This window comes from Schistocerca cancellata, chromosome 9, assembly GCF_023864275.1.
Source record: "Schistocerca cancellata isolate TAMUIC-IGC-003103 chromosome 9, iqSchCanc2.1, whole genome shotgun sequence".
NCBI lineage: Eukaryota > Metazoa > Arthropoda > Insecta > Orthoptera > Acrididae > Schistocerca > Schistocerca cancellata.
This window is the reverse complement of record NC_064634.1, coordinates 24,436,159-24,457,106: the sequence shown is the minus strand read 5'-3', so window position 1 is coordinate 24,457,106 and position 20,948 is coordinate 24,436,159. Positions and strand designations below refer to the sequence as shown.

Genomic DNA, 20,948 nt, shown 5'->3' with positions numbered 1-20,948 from the left:
CTTATATTCTCTATACAGTTCAGCGTCTACGCTTCACTTTCCCATGACTACACTCCAGACAAATACAGTGAGGTGAAAAAGTCACACAGACGGCGGTAGTATCGCGTACACAAAGTACGAGGGCAGTTCAATAAGTAATGCAACACATTTTTTTTCTGAAACAGGGGTTGTTTTATCAGCATTGAAATACACCAGGTTATTCCCCAATCTTTTAGCTACACAACACTAATTTTTAAACGTAATCTCCATTCAATGCTACGGCCTTACGCTACCTTGAAATGAAGGCCTGTATGCCTGCACGGTACCATTCCACTGGTCGATGTCGGAGCCAACGTCGTACTGCATCCATAACTACTTCATCATCCGCGTAGTGCCTCCCACGGATTGCGTCCTTCATTGGGCCAAACATATGGAAATCCGACGGTGCGAGATCGGGGCTGTAGGGTGCATGAGGAAGAACAGTCCACTGAAGTTTTGTGAGCTCCTCTCGGGTGCGAAGACTTGTGTGAGGTATTGCGTTGTCATGAAGAAGGAGAAGTTCGTTCAGATTTTTGTGCCTACGAACACGCTGAAGTCGTTTCTTCAATTTCTGAAGACTAGCACAATACACTTCAGAGTTGATCGTTTGACCGTGGGGAAGGACATCGAACAGAATAACCCCATCAGCGTCCCAGAAGACTGTAACCATGACTTTACCGGCTGAGGGTATGGCTTTAAACTATTTCTTGGTAGGGGAGTGGGTGTGGCGCCACTCCATTGATTGCCGTTTTGTTTCAGGTTCGAAGTGATGAACCCATGTTTCATCGCCTGTAACAATCTTTGACAAGAAATTGTCACCCTCAGCCACATGACGAGCAATCAATTCCGCACAGATGGTTCTCCTTTGCTCTTTATGGTGTACGGTTAGACAACGAGGGACCCAGCGGGAACAAACCTTTGAATATCCCAACTGGTGAACAATTGTGACAGCACTACCAACAGAGATGTCAAGTTGAGCACTGAGTTGTTTGATGGTGATCCGTCGATCATCTCGAACGAGTGTGTTCGCACGCTCCGCCATTGCAGGAGTCACAGCTGTGCACGGCCGGCCCGCACGCGGGAGATCAGACAGTCTTGCTTGACCTTGCGGCGATGATGACACACGCTTTGCCCAACGACTCACCGTGCTTTTGTCCACTGCCAGATCACCGTAGACATTCTGCAAGCGCCTGTGAATATCTGAGATGCCCTGGTTTTCCGCCAAAAGAAACTCGATCACTGCCCGTTGTTTGCAACGCACATCCGTTACAGACGCCATTTTAACAGCTCCGTACAGCGCTGCCACCTGTCGGAAGTCAATGAAACTATACGAGACGAAGCGGGAATGTTTGAAAATATTCCACAAGAAATTTCCGGTTTTTTCAACCAAAATTGGCCGAGAAAAAAAATGTGTTGCATTGCTTATTGAACTGCCCTCGTATAAAAGGGAAGTGCTCTTGCCGAGCTGTCATTTGCACTTAGGCGATTCGTGTGAAAAAGTCTGCGACGTGATTATGGCCACACGACGGGAATTCACAGACTCTGAACGCTGAATGACAGTTGCAACAAGAAGCATTTTTCCATTTCGGAAACCGTTAGGGAATTCTGTATTTCCAGATCCACCGTTTCACGAGTGTGCCGAGAATACCAAGTTTCAGGCATTGCTTCTCTCACCCAGGACAACGCAGTGGCCGACGGCCTTCACTTAACGACCGAGAGCAGCAGCACTTGCGTAGAGTTGTCAGTGCTAACAGACAAATAACTCTGCGAGAAATAACCACAGGAACCAATGTGGGACGTACGTATCCGTTAGGACAGTGCGGCGAAATTTGGCGTTAATGGGCTATGGCAGCAGACGACCGACGCGCGTGCCTTTGCTAACAGCACGACATCACCTGCAAGGTCTCTCCTGGGCTCGTGATCATAACGGTGATGACAGGAAAGCCGCGGCCTGGTCAGATGAGTCCCGATTTCAGTTGGTAAGAACTGACGGTAGCGTTCGAGTATGGCGCAGACCCACGAAGCCGTGGACACATGTTATCAACAAGGCACTGTGTAAGCTGGTGGTGTCTCCAGACGTGTATGGACTCTGTTTACATGGAACGGACTGAGACCTCTGGTCCGACTGAACCGATCACTGACTGGAAATGGTTACTTTCAGGTACTTGGAAACCTTTTGTTCCCACACAACATTGGAATTTTTTTGGATGCCAGTGAGCCATATCACCAGGCCACAGTTGTTTGCCACAGGTTTGAAGAACATTCTGGACAGTTCGAGCGAGTGATTTGATCACCCAGATCGCTCGACATGAATCCCATCGAGCATCTATGGGTCATAATCGTCAAGTCAGTTCGTGCACAAACGCCTGCATCGGCAATATTTTCGCAATAATTGTTCGGGATTTGTTTGCTTATTTTTTCTTCTTTTTTTTAATAGAGGAGTATGGCTCCATATTTCTCCAGGGGCCTTCCAACGACTTGTCGAGTTGCTGCACTACGCCGGACATGACAGTAGAAGGTATCCCATGACTTTTGTCACCTCAGTGCACTGTCAGAAAAGACCCCCGAACAGTTAAATTTATATTGAGTGGTAACAAATAATTTTTCTCATAAACGATTTTCTTACTTTATCAAATCTGATTTTGTATTCTCTTTACTACGGCCATCGACAGTTATTTTTCCGCCCAAATAGCATATCTTATCAACTACTTTTTAGTGTCTAATTTTCTAATATAATTCCTTCACGTTTATCTGATTTAATAATCTCAAACTCCGTCATCCTTTGTTTGTTTTCCATTTACTTCAACTGATATTCTATGTTATTTGGTGCTGGTCCCGGCGGAGGTTCGAGATCTCCCTCGGGCATGGGTGTGTGTGTGTTCGTCCTTAGAATAATTTAGGTTAAGTAGTGTATAAGCTTAGGGACTGATGACCTTAGCAGTTAAGTCCCATAAGATTTCACACACATTTGAACATTTTTAAGTCATTTGGCGTCTCTGACAGTGTTAGGATGTCAGCAGAAAGCATTAACATTTTTATTTCTTCCCCTGAACTTTAATTCCCAGATTTCCTTTACTGTTTCGTCAACGTACAGATTGGCTAACATGGCATATATAATATATTACCGTGTCTCTTTCCCTTCTCAACTATTGCATACCTTTTATACCCCTTTAAGTCTTACAACTGCGGACTCGTTTCTGTTCAAATTATAGATAACCTTTCGCTCTCTGTATGTTATTCGTGATTACTTTAGAATTCCAAAGACTGTTTTCCTTTCAACATCGTCAAAAGTTTTCTATAAATCTACGAATGCTAAAATATGTTCAAAAATGTTAAACTGTGTGTGAAATCTTATGGGACTTAACTGCTAAGGTCATCAGTCCCTAAGCTTACACACTACTTAGCCTAAATTATCCTAAGGACAAACACACACAACCATGCCCGAAGGAGGACTCGAACCTCCGCCGGGACCAACCGCACAGTGCTAAAACATGGCCTTGCCTTTCTTGAATCTATTTTCTAAGATTCAAGGTCAGTATTGCCTCCGGTGTTCCTACATTTCTGCGGAACTCAAACTGATCTACCTCGAGGTCAGCCCCTATCGGTCTTTCATTCTTCTACGGGCAATTCGTGACACTATTCTGTAATCGTGATCTATGAAAGTTATTTTTCGGTAATATATATAATGCTAGGAAGGGCAACCGACCACCAGCTGTCACCAACTCTGCCAGAACTCATACAGCAATGCCGACCCCCCATACAGAAACGGGAAAAGGCGAAGGTAAAGGAGATTGTTCGGTAACATAGGATTCGTCAACCTAAAAGAACAACTAGTGAAAGTGAAGAAAAATTGTGTTGTTACTGACAATTCGCAATTTTTCACAAACACAACTTTTATTGATGTAAGTTCACAAGGATGATGACAGAACAACAAACGAAAGGTAACAGTAACGATTCCAGTAAAAGTTTCCTAATTGAGGCAAACAAAAGTTCACTTCTAATTTTCCACAAACGTTCGTGGTAAAACACACACACACACACACACACACACACACACACACACACACACACACACACACACACACACCACTAGTAACAGTCCAATTTAAAGACGAAGACGTAATATTCAACGTCCGCAGTACAGAAGGTCGGCATCCAGCGTAAACTGAACTTGGAGGTTGGTTCTAGCCCCTAAATAGCTGTGTCCAGCCAATCAGGTTTTGGCGTAGTGATACTTCCTGCAGGCCGTGACTCGAGCTCCCTCTGCAGGAAGTAGTGCTCGGAATGTCTGTTTCCATTATCTTGTATGTAAATAGCCGGTGTTTACCATGGTCATTTTGGTACGCCTTGGGCATAGACAACCTCGTCCTCTGTGGTGTAATATGGGTTGCCAGCTCTCAGGGGCTACCTTGGCTCCGGTATAACAAATTGCACAATCCGTGTAATGAAATGAACAATCTAATGAGCACACACTATGGATTGAGTGTAAGCCGAAGAAAAACGAAATACGATTAGCGATAGATTGAATATCAAAATTTAGGAGCATGGAGTAAATGAAGTGAAGGAATTATGCTATCCTACAAGCAAAACAACACAATGCGGACGAAAGAAAGACGACATAAAAGCAGACTAGTAATGGCAAGAAAGCCATTCCTGGCCAAGTATTGGACATAGAACATTTTGACGCACCTCACAGCACGGAAATGAATAATGGACTGTGGGAAAACTGGGAAAGAAGAGAATCTAAGCTTTTGAGAAGTGGTGCTGTACAAAGATGTTGAAAATTAGATAGACTGGTAAGGTAAGATACGGGGAGGTTGACCGCAGAATCGGCGAGGAGAGTGTGGTATAGTACTTACGGTTAAGAAGAGCTCGCCCCGAAACAAGAATAACCAATAGTATTTCGGCGTAGCTAGAGCCCATAGGATTGCTTCGCAACAACCACGGCGTGCGACTGGCATGCGGATCACGTAACGTCCCTTGCTCGCTACGTATGAGACGTCATAATGGGTTCGTCGTATTTCGGTATAATTTGCGTGTAATGGCAGTATGCCGTTTCAAGGCAAAGGCGCAAAGAAGATTTATCACAAACATATCACTCTATGTACAGTGTGTTATAACCAAATGTCAATTAATGTCACCTCGGATGTAAAATATGAACAGTAAGAAATGCGAAACTGGACTGCGATCGCTGTGGTCTTGTGGTTAGAGACATGCAGTTGATGAGCACACGAACGGAATTTCGCGTCCCGGAGCATGCTTTTGTCCATCCCCGCGTTTGTAACACATTCCGTGACTATTTTATTCATGTAAGAGGGGTATGTTCTGCAATATTCTACAAGGTGTACAATGTTGCTTCCGCCGTTTGCCGATAGGTGGCGACAACGGTAAGTAGCGGTCGAAAGAAACAGATCGCAGACGTCAGGCAGTTAGCTTGGACTTCGGTCAACATGACCTCATTCAAACATTAGTGAATTTGTGTCTGCATCATAAAGTTGTTCTTGATTGAAAATGTCAGTTTACGAGCGTAATTCTCGTCATTTGCGGGAGGTGTTACTGTCTTGTTTCAATATGAAGAAAACAATGGCTGAGTTTCATCGAATGCTCTCAATTATGTATGGTAAGGACGCTATTAGAGAACGAACGTGTCGTGAGTGGTTTCAACACTTCAAGAACGGTCATTTTAACGTCGTAGACCGGCATAGTGGTGGAAGAGAGAATGTTTTCGAAGATGCAGAATTGGAGACATTGCTGAGTGAAGACTCGCGGCAAACTCAAGAAGAATTGGCACGATTAGTGGGAGTGACACAGCAAGCCATTTCAAAACGTCTCAAGGCTATGGGCATGATTCAGAAAGAAGGAACTTGGGTCCCGTGTGAGATGAAACCAAGAGACGTTGAACGACGTTTGTGTGTTTGTGAACAGTTGCTTCAGAGGCAAAAACAGAAGGGATTTCTGCATCGCATTGTGACCGGAGACGAAAAATGAATTCATTAGGATAACCCTAAACGCAAAACATCACGTGGATATCCCGGCCATGCTTCCACGTCGACGGCTCCAAGATCATGCTCTGCATTTGGTGGGGCCAGTTCAGCGTCGTGTACTATAAGGTGTTAAAATTAAGTGAAACAATTTGAGCAGAGCATTAAAAGACAAACGGCCGCAATACAGCGAGAGGCACGATAAAGTGATTTTGCAACACGACAACGCTCGACCCCACGTTGCAGAAGAGGTTAAAACGTACTTGGAAACATTAAAATGAGAAGTCCTACCCCGCCCGCCGTATTCTCCAGACATTGCTCCCTCTATCACCTGTTTAGATCATTGGCGCACGGCCTGGCTGACCAACACTTCCGATCTCATGAAGAAGTCACAAATTAGATCGATTCGTGGATCGTTTCAAAAGATGAACAATTTTTTCGACGCGAAATTCGTACACTGCCCGAAAGATGGGAGAAAGTAATGGCCAGCGATGGAAAATACTTTGAATGATACATGTGTTACCAATATTTTTCATGAAAGCCTCAAATGTTGGGGAAAAAACGGCGGAAGCAAAGTTGTACACCTTGTATGTTGTTTGCATATAAGATCATGGTCTCTCGGCAATGAGTTTGTTCCATTTCGTGGCTTCAGTCTGATCAAAAAACCAAAGATGAAACTGCTGACGATTTCCGACGATGTGGATAGGCAGAAACCTAGGATCACAGCTTAAATTGCTGCGATCATATTTATAGTCTTACATAGCACCAATACTTTACTGTTTACTCGGAATATGCCGCGATTTTTGAAGGTGTAGTTAAGTAGAAACGCCGGCCGCAGTGACCGAGCGGTTCTAGGCGCTACAGTCTTGAACCGCTCGACCGCTACGATCGCAGGTTCGAACCCTGCCTCGGGCATGGATGTATGTGTGATGTCCTTAGGTTAGGTAGGTTTAAGTAGTTCTAAGTTCTAGGGGACTGATGACCTCAGAAGTTAAGTCCCATAGTGCTCAGAGCCATTTGAACCATAAGTAGAAACCTAAGAGCACAGCATAAATTGCTGCGAATGAAACGAGCACCAATCATATTTATAATCTTGATTGTCACAGATATTTAGCTGTGATCGAATCCTTAACAACGCTTTCGTAAATCTAGCGGTCAAACAAAGATCGCACCACACAAAAAGTGAGGGACGTCTCGTGACCGCTTTCCGATTTCAGCTACTGGTTATTCTTGTTTCGGGCTCCGTCCAAAGAACAAGGTCCCAGTGCTAGGTTGGTACCTCGCGACGGAACCACAAGTAAGCATAGTCGCTGCCAGAAGCAACGGCGAAAGAGAAACGCTGGCGTAGACAAGCCTTCAAGGGTTTCCATACGTCGCCGAGGGAGCAGAATGGAGTGCCGGTTAGCCCCGTCTGAAGTCATCATCACCGAAGACGACACCATCGAGTCTGTACAGTAGTGCGAGAATAAAGACAGAACGGCAGTACAGTTATACACAATTGTACATTGAGAGAAGAGACTACTATCTAGTACTGTTATTGCGGTGTCACCGCAAGGCACCACGCTTGCCAGGTTGTAGTCCTGAAATCGGCCGCGGTCCGTCAGTACACACCGGACCCGCGAGTCGCCACTGTCGGCGCCAGCAGACCGAGCGCCGCCACTCGGCTGGTCTTACGAGACAAGCTGGCGCACTGGACACTTCTACAGCCGACTTTAATGGGAATGGTTCACTCGTTATAGCTTCAGAGATCTGATTTGCAGAGACGCTAGTTAGCATAGCCTTCAGCTAAGTCAGCAGCTTCGACCTAGCCAGGCGCCACATAAAGTTTATCCATTGACAATTGATCTATATGTGTGGAAGCAATCAGAATTGTAAAGAAGTATTCGCAGTCCAGTCTAGAACTGCACTTTTAAATATTATTGTACAAAGTCAAGATAGACGTTCACCGCTGATCCTGAATTAAAGCTAAGTATTTAATTGCATTCCTGTCTACTAACTTACTAATCACCTAAGATGTTCCAGATACATCCCGTCAAGTATAGTTCATTGATCCTCAAGTCAGCCTACGTGATCAGCAAGAGCAAAAGTGGCCACCCCTCGTGATCAGACTAAGAGTCAAATTGCGTGACTCTGCCGGGTAACCCTTTTTCCATGAGGCCCATAGCTCCGCCTCATACATAACAGTTATCAAGTGATACGTTAGTGTTCAGAGACAGTAACAGTACACGTAATTTTCCTATGGCAATGGACTGCTTCAAAGTTATGACAAAAACTCCGTCCGAACAGGACTCGGAAGACCCAACGGTACCGACTGACCGCCGTGCCATCCTCAACCGATAGGCGTCGCTGGATGTAGATATGGAGGGAGGGGTATGTGGTCAGTAGATCGCTCTCCCGGCCATTGTCAGTTTTCGCGACCGGAGCCGCTGTCTTGTCTATAAAGTAGTTCCTCAGTTGGACTCAAAATGACTGAATGCACCCCGCTTGCAAACAGCGATCGTCAGACCCGGACGGTCACCCATCAAAGTGATAGCCAAACCCGATAACTTCGGTGATCTGACGAAAGCCCCACTCCGGCAAGGCCGTTGGCAAGTTACAATAAAGTGATCTAATATTTTGTGCGTGTTGTAACATGCAAACAGCCCCCTCCCGAAGTAAATCTAAGAACTCAACACCGTGCCGCACAACAAAGAGGAACGTGTGGACGACACTCACAAGAAGAAGAGACATAATTTATAGGACATGTGTTACGAGATCAGGGAATTGGTTCCATGGCGCCTGAGGAAGTTGTGTTAGTTAACAACTATAGAGAAAGAAAGGGATGGAAAATATCCAACAGATAAATGAGGTCTTGTGTACAGGTGGTATTCTGAGACTAAGAGAGTGGCGCAGGAGAGAAAATCGTGGAGGGCCGCATCAAACCAGTCGGAACAGGGAAATACGGGAGCGTCCGATCCCGCCCGTCTGCTTTGACCCATGACGTCACAAATATGGCGGAAACGACCATAAACCACAATTCCAATATGGCGCATATTAAGTCGTTACGCACACATTATGAGGACGAAAATACATCAAAAAACACACACACGTTCCACAAAAAGCCTAATGACGCTAAGGGGGCAAGCGCGGGAAATAGGGGGTTTTTGGGTGGGGACAAACTAAATATAAACAAATTTAGACACCCACCCCCATACAAAACGACGCAAAATGACGAAAAAAACAGACATCACAAAAATCCCCAAATACCACTGAACAAAATATCATCTGGAATCGGACACTTTCCTTGACCTATATAGCTCAACAGCAGCTCCCGATCCCATAAATTAGGACCTAACACTTCCCGTGACCTATATAGCTCAAAAACATCTCCCGATACCAATACCAACATTCACAGCCACACATTGGGATCGAACACTTCCCTTGACCTGTTATCCTCAAGACATCTCCACATACAGCCGTCCCTGGTCCGACACGCCGGAACTTTAAGTAAGTCTCATTTCTTCACGACATACTGAACACTTCACGATTTTATCCAAAAATCCGAATAGTTGAAGAAATTTTATTAGAGACAACGCACTGTCCCCCATCATAGCTGCTGCCCCAATCATAGCCGACAACCGAAAACCGTTGACCCTGTCAGTCATATCCATACCTACCGAAGACATAAAAAAGGCAATTTACCAAAATTCACACACGACGCCACACTCGCAAACTAAACCAAAAACATCACCTAACACACCACCAGAGAGCACCACCGATCGCATCAAAACGACTCCTACAAACACGCCACTCTCACAAACTAAATTCCGCGCCGTCGTGACGTCACACACCACAATAGCCTTACGTCACGGGTCAAAGCTGACGGGTGGGATCGGACGCTTCGGTCGACCCCGGAACAGTGGAAAAGGGGCAGCTCTCTAGTGAGGACACGTTAGGCCGGCACTGACCTGAGCCTCTTGCGGCGCTCGGTGAGCCCCAGCAGCAGCAGGGGGCCGGCCAACACCGCCCCCGCGCCCGCCCCCGCGCCAGGGCGGCCCGACTGCTGCGGGAACTGGTCCGCCTCCTCGCCGGTGGCGGCGCCGCCGCTGGCGTCGGTCTGGGCGTCGTCGTCCGCCGGCGCCGTCTCCTCCTCATCGCCCACCGTGAAGCTCGGCTTCTCGCCAGACATCACCTTTGCTGCAACACCCAAAACAACACCCATCTTTAACAATTTTTAAGCGTACTGTCTCGTCCGATGTCTGTCCGTTCCGCCCCTACTGCAGGAGCAACTGTCTTGTCTCAATCTGCTACTCGTCGCAGCTGCGTATACCACAGCGCCCCCACTGAGGTGGCAAAAGTCTTGGGATTACGTTACGCACATGAACAGATGGCGGTAATACGGCGTACACATATAACACACGGCTACAACATGAACAAAGCCACAGATGCCGTGCCCCCGGGCATCGAAAAGGCTTTCGACCGTCTCTGGCACAACGGACTCATACGCAAACTAAGCGAAGCTGGTTTCCCGGACGGACTCGTACGTCTCATACATTCAGATCTCACGAATAGATGTTTCAACACTAACGTGCACGATAAACAATCAACACAACATGGTATTCAAGCTAGAGTACCCCAAAGAAGCAACCTAGGGCCCATCTTGTTCAGTCTGTACATTAACGACTTCCCAGCAACACAAAACACGACGTTAGCCATCTACGCGGATGACACCGCCATCCTTCCGCAAGATTGGAAACCGTCGAACATTAATTCACGAATACCGACAGTTCTCAGAACGGCTGAGCCTTGGCTGGAGCGATGGCGTATTGAAGTAAAGGTCGACAAGTGCGAAGCAGTTCTGTTCACGCGTAGACTGCAACTACTGCGCAAACATCAACACAGTAGACCGATAACACTACACACACGCCCAATACGTTTCCGAGAGAAAGTCAGGTACCTAGGTGTCTCGCACGCGAGGCTCAAACAGCTCTACTCAATGCTCAACAGGGAAAGCACACTGGAGGGTGTCGAGGTCCATATAGATGACACTGATTAGACCTCTCATGACGTACGCAGCTCCCGTCTGGGGATATGCAGCTCCTACACGACTGCGCCGCCTGCTGATCATACAGAACAAAGTGGTACGAATCATTAGCAACGCTCCACGCTACACACGCACCGTGGATCTTCACCAAGAATACCGCCTTGATGCCCTCAAGGTAGTACTCAAAAAACACGCCACACGACTATACAGGAACTCGAGACACTCGAACAATCCTTCCCTCCTCACTCTGGGAAACTACGATCACAACCATAGGTGGAAGCAAAAAATGGCTCTGAGCACTATGGGACTCAACTGCTGAGGTCATCAGTCCACTAGACCTTAGAACTACTTAAACCTAACTAACCTAAGGACATCACACACATCCATGCCCGAGGCACTATTCGAACCTGCGTCCGTAGCGGTCGTGCGGTTCCAGACTGTAGCGCCTTTATAGGTGGAAGCACAAGCGGCCAAAGACACTACTAGCTAGGGCATAGCCACCTGTGGTAAACTAACATACACTAAGAAACGACAAACGTCGACAAGCCCCTGCATATCAGCAACACTGACTGGTAATTACCAGCTGCTATTAGAGCCGACCAACAGGCCACAGCAGGGACACCGACGAGCTCGCCCACTGACGCACATACAAACCGACAACATTAACCTTACACTGTGCATCCGATATATGACCTATCGGACACAAAAGCGATAATAAAACCTAACTGTTTCAGGTTGCTGACGCTGAACGAGAGCCCAACACCGGCACCCAGCGGCAGCCTCCGAGCAACACAACCGCACAACGTCAAAGGTATCGACATGCACGATACCCACTACTAACAAAGCCTACCCTTGCACGACCTATCGCAGGCAACAAGACATCCGCTACTGCTCTTACCACCCGACCTAACTATTGCAGAGGTTTTCTTTCCCTTGGCACTTGCCTTGGCCCTTTTTTTCTTCTCCCCTTCAAACCGCTACCCTTCGTTCGACTTCGACCCAATCTATCTCCAGATGAGAGCGTATTAATGGTTAACCTTAACCAGACGTACGCAAACATCGCAGTACCCACATCCTGCGACACCTTACATTAGTGAAAACTAGCCCTTATGCAGAGATGGCAGTAGACCTATTGAGCTGGCCATCACTACGGTGTGGGCGTGGAGGGGCTCCACCTCTGTTAAAAAAAATGGAATAAATAGGCAGTGCATTTGTACTCTGGTGACTCGCGTGAAAAGGTTTCCGACGTGATTAACGCAATTAACAGACTTTGAACGCGGAATGGTAGTTGGAGCTACACGCATGGGACATCTCATTTCGGAAATCTTTCGGGAATTCAATACTCCGAGATCCTCAGTTTCAAGAGTGTGCGGAGAATAACAAATTTCAGGTAGAACGTCTCCCCACGGACAACGCAGTGGCCGATGGCCTACACTTAACGACCGAGAACAGCGGCGTCTAGGTAGAGTTGTCAGAGCTGACAGACAAGGAACTCTGAGCCAGATAACCGCAGAAATGAACGCAGGACGTATGACGAACGTATCCTTTGGGACAGTGCATCGAAATTTGGCTTCAATGTGCTATGGCAAGAGACGACGGAAGCGAGTGCCCTTGCTAACAGCACGGCATCCCCTGCAGCGCCTCTCGTGGACTCGTGACCGTATCGGTTGGACCCTAGACGACTGGGAAACCGTGGCCTGGTCGGACGAGTCCCAACTTCAGCTGATGGTGTGGTTCGAGTGTGGCGCAGATCCCGCGAAGCCGTGGACCCAAGTTGTCAACAAGGCACTGTGCCAGCTGCTGGTGGCTCCGTAATGATGTGAACCGATCACTGACTGGAAATGGTTATGCTGGGCTACTTGGACACCATTTGCCGCCACACACGGTCTTCATGTTCGCAAACAACGACGGAATGTTTACGGATGACAAGGTGCTATATCACCGGGCCATAATTGTAAGCAATTAGTCTGAAGAACGCACCGAACATTTCGAGCGAATGATTTGGCCACCCAGATCGTCCGACATGAATTCCATCGAACATTTATGGGACCTAATCGAGAGGTCAGTTCGTACACAAAATGCTCCACCAGCAACCCTTTCGCAACTGGAGACTTAACTGTAGAAAGGTGTTAAATGCCAAATTCATAAAAAATGTGACAAGTGGTTTGAAAGGTTCAGGATACCGAGGAAGATTACATACGAAAAGTGCTATGTCCACCGAGAATTGCAAGTGGGTACATTTGCCATCACTAGATGGCAGTGGTGCTGAGTTGCCTGCTGATTTCACAAGAATGGTGCAGTGTGCCATTAAAGATCTGTTTGTTTCACTTTGCTGCATTTCGATTGATATGCAGCAGGTTATGTTTGCGCCCACACTACCGCACTCCAAGGTGTTTTATCGCCGCCAGTTGTTACAACATGGCAGTATCTGTAAGCGACACCCTTCAGTCTTACATGTGCATGTTGGATGAGAATATCGCTGGTAGGGGTGGAAATGAAATCGCGTCATGAATTCAGAAAGTGTTAAACACCGGGGGAACAACGAAGAAAAACCTCATTGTTTCGAGTGACAACTATGCTGCTCAAAAGAACCATTGAATGATGGTATTTCTTTTACTGGTGGCAAATGCGTTGTTCACACGACCAGAACAACGGTTTCTTGTTACTGGGCACAGCTTCCTCCTCTGCGACTCTGAGTTTGCCTTGATAGAGAAAAGGAAGTCGGTGACGAATGCATTTGTACCCAACGACCTATGCAAAATGGTCGAGGAACCATACGTTGTTAGACCTTTCAAAGTAATGTCTATGAATACTTTCGATTTTTTTTTAATATTCAAGGTGTAGCAGACGAGATACTCTCTACAAAAATGCTGAACATTTACAAGGGTGTCAGCATCACATATTCAACAGATGTAGCACTTGTAGTAATAAGAGAATGTTACACCGACATGGAAAGGACCCGTAAGGTGAATGTGCTCGAAAAAAGGGAAACCTGCATGAAACATTCAATCTGCAACCTTTGAATCTATTTCCTCAATCGATTCAATTACATATGAAAAGAAGAAAGATTTAAAGGCTATGATACCTTACCTGGAAAAGAATGAATATAAAGACTATTATATACAGATCTGTAGAGAGTGACTAAGAACATAGTATCTAGAATAATTCTATGGCATTTAGCACCTTTCATAAGTGTTTCTGTTTGCGTCATGAAACCACCACTAATGTACGATATTCTCATTTGTAACACGGAAAAGTTTGAGGAATAAATAATTAAAACATTGCACTACAGACAGTTCGTTTGTAATAACTTCAGTTCATAAATCTGGCACTTTCCACCTTTCTACAGTTAAGTATCTCCGGCTGTAGAGTCAGCTTGGCTCAATATTTCACACCAACACTCAGGAAAGGAAATAGGAGTAATCAGCTGAGTTACAGACTCGTATCACTACGTTGATTTGCTGTAGGATTTTGGAACATATGCTGTGTCTGAACGTTATGAATTACGACGAAGAAAACGATTTATTGACACGTAGCATGGATTCAGAAGATATCGTTCTCGTGAATCACAACTAGCTCTTTTATTCGCACAAAGTCATGAGTGCTATCAGCAAGGGATCTCCAAGTGATTCCATGTTTCCAGATTTCCAGAAGTCTCTTGACAGCGTTCCTCACAAGAGACACAATCAAATTGCGAGCCTATGGAGCATCGCTTCAGTTGGCGACTGGATTAGCGATTTCCTGTCAGAAACGTCGCAGTATATGGTAATCGGCGGAAAATCATCGAGAAAAACAGAAGTGATAACTGCCGTTCCGCAAGGAAGTGCTTTAGGCTCTCTGCTGTTCCTAACCTACATTCAGGAGGTAATCTGAGCACACCTCTTGCATTATTTGAAGTTAATACACTACTGGCCACTGGCCGGCCGCGGTGATCTCGCGGTTCTAGGCGCTCAGTCCGGAACCGCGCGACTGCTACGGTCGCAGGTTCGAATCCTGCCTCGGGCATGGATGTGTGTGATGTCTTTAGGTTAATTAGGTTAAAGTAGTTCTAAGTTCTAGGGGACTGATGCCCACAGCTGTTAAGTCCCATAGTGCTCAGAGCCATTTTTGAACTACTGGCCATTAAAATTGCTACACCAAGAAGAAATGCAGATGATAAACGAGTATTCATTGGACAAATATATTATACTAGAACTGACAAGTGATTACATTTTCACGCAATTTGGGTGCATAGATCCTGAGAAATCAGTACCCAGAACAACCACCTCTGGTCGTAATAACGGCCTTGTTACGCCTGGGCATTGAATCACACAGAACTTGGATGGCGTGTACACGTACAGCTGCCCATGTAGCTTCAACACGATACCACAGTTCATCTAGAGTAGTGACTGGCGTATTGTGACGTGCCAGTTGAGAATGTGCTGGCCAGGGCAGCAGTCGAACATTTTCTGTATCCAGAAAGGCCCGTACAGGACCTGCAACATGCGGTCGTTCATTATCCTGCGGAAATGTAGGGTTTCGCAGGGATCGAATGTACGGTAGAGCCACGGGTCGTAACACATCTGAAATGCAACGTCCACTGTTCTAAGTGCCGTCAATGCGAACAAGAGGTGACCGAGACGTGTTACCAATGGCACCCCATACCATCACGCTGGGTGATACGCCAGCATGGCGATGGCGAATACACGCTTCCAATGTGCGTTCACCGCGATGTCGCCGAACACGGATGCGACCATCGTGATGCTGTAAACAGAACCTGGATTCATCCGAAAAAATGACGTTTTGCCATTCGTGCACCTAGGTTCGTCGTTGAGTACACCATTCTGTCCAATCGGCGAGCGGGTTAGAGAGCCCTGCCCACATTGCTCCAAACATTCTCAACTGGGGAGAGACGCGGCGACCCTGACAGCTACGGCAGGGTTCGGCAAGCACGAAGACAAGCTGTAGAAACTCTCGTCCAGTGCGGACGGGCATTATCTTGCTGAAGTGTACGCCCAGAGTGGCTAGCCCTGAAGGGCAACAAAACGGGGCGCAGAATATCGTCGATCTACCGTTGTGCTGTGAGAGTGCTGCGGATGACAATCAAACGGGTCCTGCTACAGAGAGAAATGGCATCCAGACCATCACTCCTGATCGTCGGACACTATTGCAGGCGACAGTCAGGTTGGTATCCCACTGCTGTCCGGACGGTCAGGTTGGTATCCCACTGCAGTCCGGACGGACAGGTTGGTATCCCACTGCTGTCCGGACGGACAGGTTGGTATCCCACTGCTGTCCGGACGGTCAGGTTGGTATCCCACTGCTGTCCGGACGGTCAGGTTGGTATCCCACTGCTGCCCGGACGGTCAGGTTGGTATCCCACTGCTGCCCGGACGGTCAGGTTGGTATCCCACTGCTGCCCGGACAGTCAGGTTGGTATCCCACTGCTGCCCGGACGGTCAGGTTGGTATCCCACTGCTGCCCGGACGGTAAGGTTGGTATCCCACTGCTGTCCAGACGGTAAGGTTGGTATCCCACTGCTGTCCTGACGGTAAGGTTGGTATCCCACTGCTGTCTGGACAGTCAGGTTGGTACCCCACTGCTGTCCGGACAGTCAGGTTGGTATCCCACTGCCGTCCGGCGCATCTCTAGACTCATCTTCGGCCCAGAATCTCACTGCCTGGAGTAGAATTGGCTTCACTGGTGAGTCCTATTTCCAACTGACCCGGATGTTTGTCTGTAGATGTACCTTCGTGGTGGTTCGTTCTTTTTCTTACAGCATATGTTGTTGACTCTCACCTACGTAGAGGAAAAGTGATCATCATAATAAAATAAGAGAAATCGAAGCTCCTACAGAAAGGTTTAACTATTCTTTTTCCCACGTGTTATTCTAGAGTGGAGCGGTAGAGAAATTGTACGAAAGTGTTTCAAAAAACACTCTGGTGCGGAGTGTGTGCTGATATAAAACTTCTTGAGAGATTAAAACTGTGTTCCGGACTAGAACTCGACCGAGAACCACTGTCTTTCACTGCCAAATGTTCTGCCGACTGAGCTACCCGATCACGACTTACGACTCACGACCCGCCCTCACAGATTTGCTTCCGCCAGTGCCTGATCTCTTTCCTTGCAAGCTTCACAGATTTTCTCCTCCGAAACTTGCGGAAATAGCACTTCTGGATGAAAGGAGATTGCGGAGACATGGCTTAGCCACAGCCTGGGGAACTATTTTCAGAACGAATTTTCCCTCTGCTGCGGAGTGAGCGCCAAATGAAAAACTTCTTGGCATATTAATGTGCGCCGGAGCGGGAGTAGAGCCCGCGGTCTTTCCCTTTCGCTGGCAACTAGGAAGGTACAGTAGATGAGGCAGCACTGGAAGTAAAGCTGAGAGCCGTGCTCGGATGGCTCAGTTTGGCGAGTACTGACCTGCAAAAGGCAAAGGTCCCAGCTTCGAGATCGGGTCCCGCAGTTTTAATCTGCCAGGAAGTTTCAGACTGAAAGTCATTCGATGAACCTTCTGGGTAGCATTTAAGTGTGAATTGCAGGGTAGTCATGTATATGAAGGCGGAGACGCTCAACGAAGTCTGGTAGCAGACGCTGAGGGAGACGCTTTGTGCATCACAGCGGTTTACTACTGAAATTCCGACGCAGTACGTCCTGGGAAGTGCCGGCAACCTGTTACCTTCCCCCAAATACTTATTACGAAATAACCACAACAGGAAAATCCGAGAAATTAGTGTTAATACTGTGATATACTGACAGCCATTCTTCGCCGTACCATTCACGAATGGAAGAGTGAAGGGGGGAAAAGGTAACGGTACGAGAGGTACCGTAAGATGGCTGGTATAGCATGGATGCAGTGTAGAGATGAAAGTGTTAAGTGTGATACTGTACAGGCATTTATACGCTTGTGTCGTATTATAATGGATAATGACCAATGGAATGTATGAATCTGCAATGATGTCTAACTAAAAGTGTTAAAGGAAGAGGAGAGATGCGTGGATAAAGAATGTTTCTATCTAACAACCTGGTTAAGGCAATGAAAATAGGTATTTCTATGTAAGGCATTTCTGCTGTTGCCCGCGGAGCGATTACTATGATTAGTATTTGACACATAATTACTGTAAACAAAAATACTGCAATATTCCTAGACCTGCATTAAAACTAAAATTCTAATTATATATTATTTCTAGAGTTATTTCAGTCTGCCATGACTGTAGAACGAGAGAAAAAAACCTAACATTCGTATGAAATTAGGTTATGAAAGTGAAAGTCTGAAGTGAAATAACTGTTTGTCTGGCTGTATCTAGCGATGAGAAACTAACAGTTAGTCTTCTTGTTACACAACAGTGACAGACATATGGATATCAATGTAAATGCCGCGGATGAAATTTAGACCATGACTACTTAGAGGTCAGCATGGTACAATATTAGTAAAATCATCTGACAGGTGACGGATGTTTTAACTCACTTTCAAGCTATTAAAATGCAGTTGGTTTATCATGAAATAGCGTAGCTCGAAGCTTACACGCTGAAACGAGAAGCCGTAAATTCCCACATTTTTGACAAAACTTAAGTGCTTTGTTGTTCGTCTTTTCTCTAGAAGCAGGCAATGTAAATTCCTCCGCCGTATTACACATTACAAACAGTAACGCTCGACAAGGTGAGCGGAATATAGACTAGTGAAAACTATCGATCGTAATCGATACAGGCAACGGGAAAGTACGTTTTACGGAAATGACATGGACGCAATAAGGACAGAATATAACAATAATACGAGCTACAACATCGCCAGATTACAAACAGAACTTCACAATTTCTTAGAACCGGCAATTTTTTGTTGTACCCGATAGTGAAAAATTTTTTTCCAGGAAGCGTGTCTAAACAGAAGTGTTTCAAAACGACGCGCTGCAGGTCGGAAGTGTTGAATATTAATCAACCTTTGTGTAGCAGTTGCGCGTGAATGAATTTCCCTGGCTAATGAAGTGAGCACCACTCTTCACTGTTGACTGAAAAACTCACGGTGACCGTCGTGAACAACGAAAGTAACAGGCTAAACACACATTTCACTAAGCCAAAACAGGTCGAATTTGGTGCGCTTAATTAAGTTTCATAAAGATAGTGGGAATCACTGCCAAGCAATTTCGTACCATATGCCCGAAAGAGTTTCTAAAATTAATAGGAAAATTAAAGAATTTTGTTACCAAGTTTACCATATCTATTGGAATCTGTAACGCTGACTTACAAGGGGATGCCACGACGTTGGGATTACAGATTTACTTCAAACTTTGTATACCTTTAGTAGGCCATTAAAACAACGTAAGGTGCACTACTCTGGCAACTCCGAGAAAATCGCGAGACAAGTTTTGCGCGTCTGTTATGTGGTTTATCTATTTGTGCGTAGGTGCTAGGCGTTAGAGCTCATATTGGCCAAATGGTTAGCGTTCGAGCTCCGTAAAACGAACGTGTATGAGGCGACTGTTCGACTTCCGCTCAAACAATTTTTAAGCTATATTTTTTCCATCATTGGTCATATCGTTTTAGATTACATTTGAGAGATAATATAATTAAAAGAAGCCACGTGTATTTGTCTGAAGTTTTAGTGAATTTAATGTTATTTGACTAATTACTATTTTTAATTAAATTTAATTGTTAGAAGAAACATATTTATAAATTTCGACAAGTAAAGAACGAAACGCTTGGAGTTTTCCTGAAAATGTACACCTGTCGTGATTTGCGAAATCCGTCACACGTGCAGCGGTGAGACGTTGCTAATGTCCCAAGAACGGGTAGCGTAGGTGCAAATTTCTTGAATGTCACAGAATTTACACGTGCACCACAGAAATGAAAGGGACTCTGTTCTTCGGCTACTGCAGATAATAAATTTGATGACGATTCGAACCGTCGCCTCGTCCACGATCCTCTTGCAAAGCGCGAATGCTGACCTCCTAACTTCTTATGCCCGGCACCTTCGCACAGATACGACAGTTACTAATAGTCGCGTAAAACTACTATTGCGATTTTCTCGGAACTGCCAGAGTAGTGCATGTTAATACTTGTCCATTATGTTACGTTAATGGCCTACTAAAGGTGTACATAGTTTGAAGTAAATCCGTGATCCCAAACTTGTGGCCTCCCCTTGTTATTCACATGCTTCACCTACTGCAACTGGAGAACAGCAATGGTTTTGTTGCGTTAGAGAGGACACACAAATTCACTCACAGGCTGTCCAGTCAATAAAAACACATTTAACTTCACATCTGCGCATCAAGAAACGAGGTTATCGAACCCTAATAACACCCGAAGAGCGTGTTTTCGGCTTCGTTACATTTATGTTTACACTGTCAGTTCTGCTGTCCACGACAGTGTCCACAAAATTTTCAGTGAAGAATGGTGCTCGCTTCATTAGTCAGTTGAAGTAATTGATGAAACAGTTCCTTTTGTGCTGTGAATGGAAGATCATTTAGCGAACTTCCACAAGGACAGAGTAACACCTGAAAAAATAAATAGGTTCACAAGAACAACCGGGCAATGTGTCAGATTGGTACAAGGAATTAATCGTCCACAATAGTTTTACTCCTGCTGTGAAATAAAAATTACAAAATGGGGTAATGAAAAGTTGATTACAGCGGTCTGAATGAAGTTGTGACCGTTGATCTTATCCTTTGTCCTCAAATGAAGACGTTATCCAGATGTTTCTTAAAAACGATACATTGCGAACCTCAACGACAGTATCACCATTTCACTCATTTAAAGAGCTTTCGTAAGTAGACAAAAATACTTTTTGCGCCTTAAAAACACATCACAGCCGCCATCAATATTTGTGAACTTAAATCTATACAGAATAATAGCAATACTGGAAGACACATCAGCTCCTCCTATCACATTTGTTCTACAATGAATCTTCCATTCTGTTACAGAGTTAAAGGATGCTTTCTGGAAGCAACTCA

At 45.8% G+C, this 20,948-nt stretch overlaps 1 protein-coding gene across 3 annotated transcripts in view; it reads right to left on the bottom strand.

Annotated features, from left to right (window-relative positions):
- The window catches only part of LOC126100717 (acetyl-CoA carboxylase), a 444,288-nt gene that overhangs the window by 266,061 nt on the left and 157,279 nt on the right, over positions 1-20,948 (bottom strand). For 2 of the 3 annotated variants that reach the window (XM_049911338.1, XM_049911337.1), the window contains exon 2: positions 9,947-10,175. In XM_049911338.1, coding sequence (XP_049767295.1) covers positions 9,947-10,167 — 221 coding nt within the window. In that variant the 5' untranslated portion in view covers positions 10,168-10,175. Of the gene's footprint in view, positions 1-9,946; positions 10,201-20,948 lie in introns of all 3 variants that reach the window. The other variant, XM_049911336.1, reaches the window with a different exon arrangement.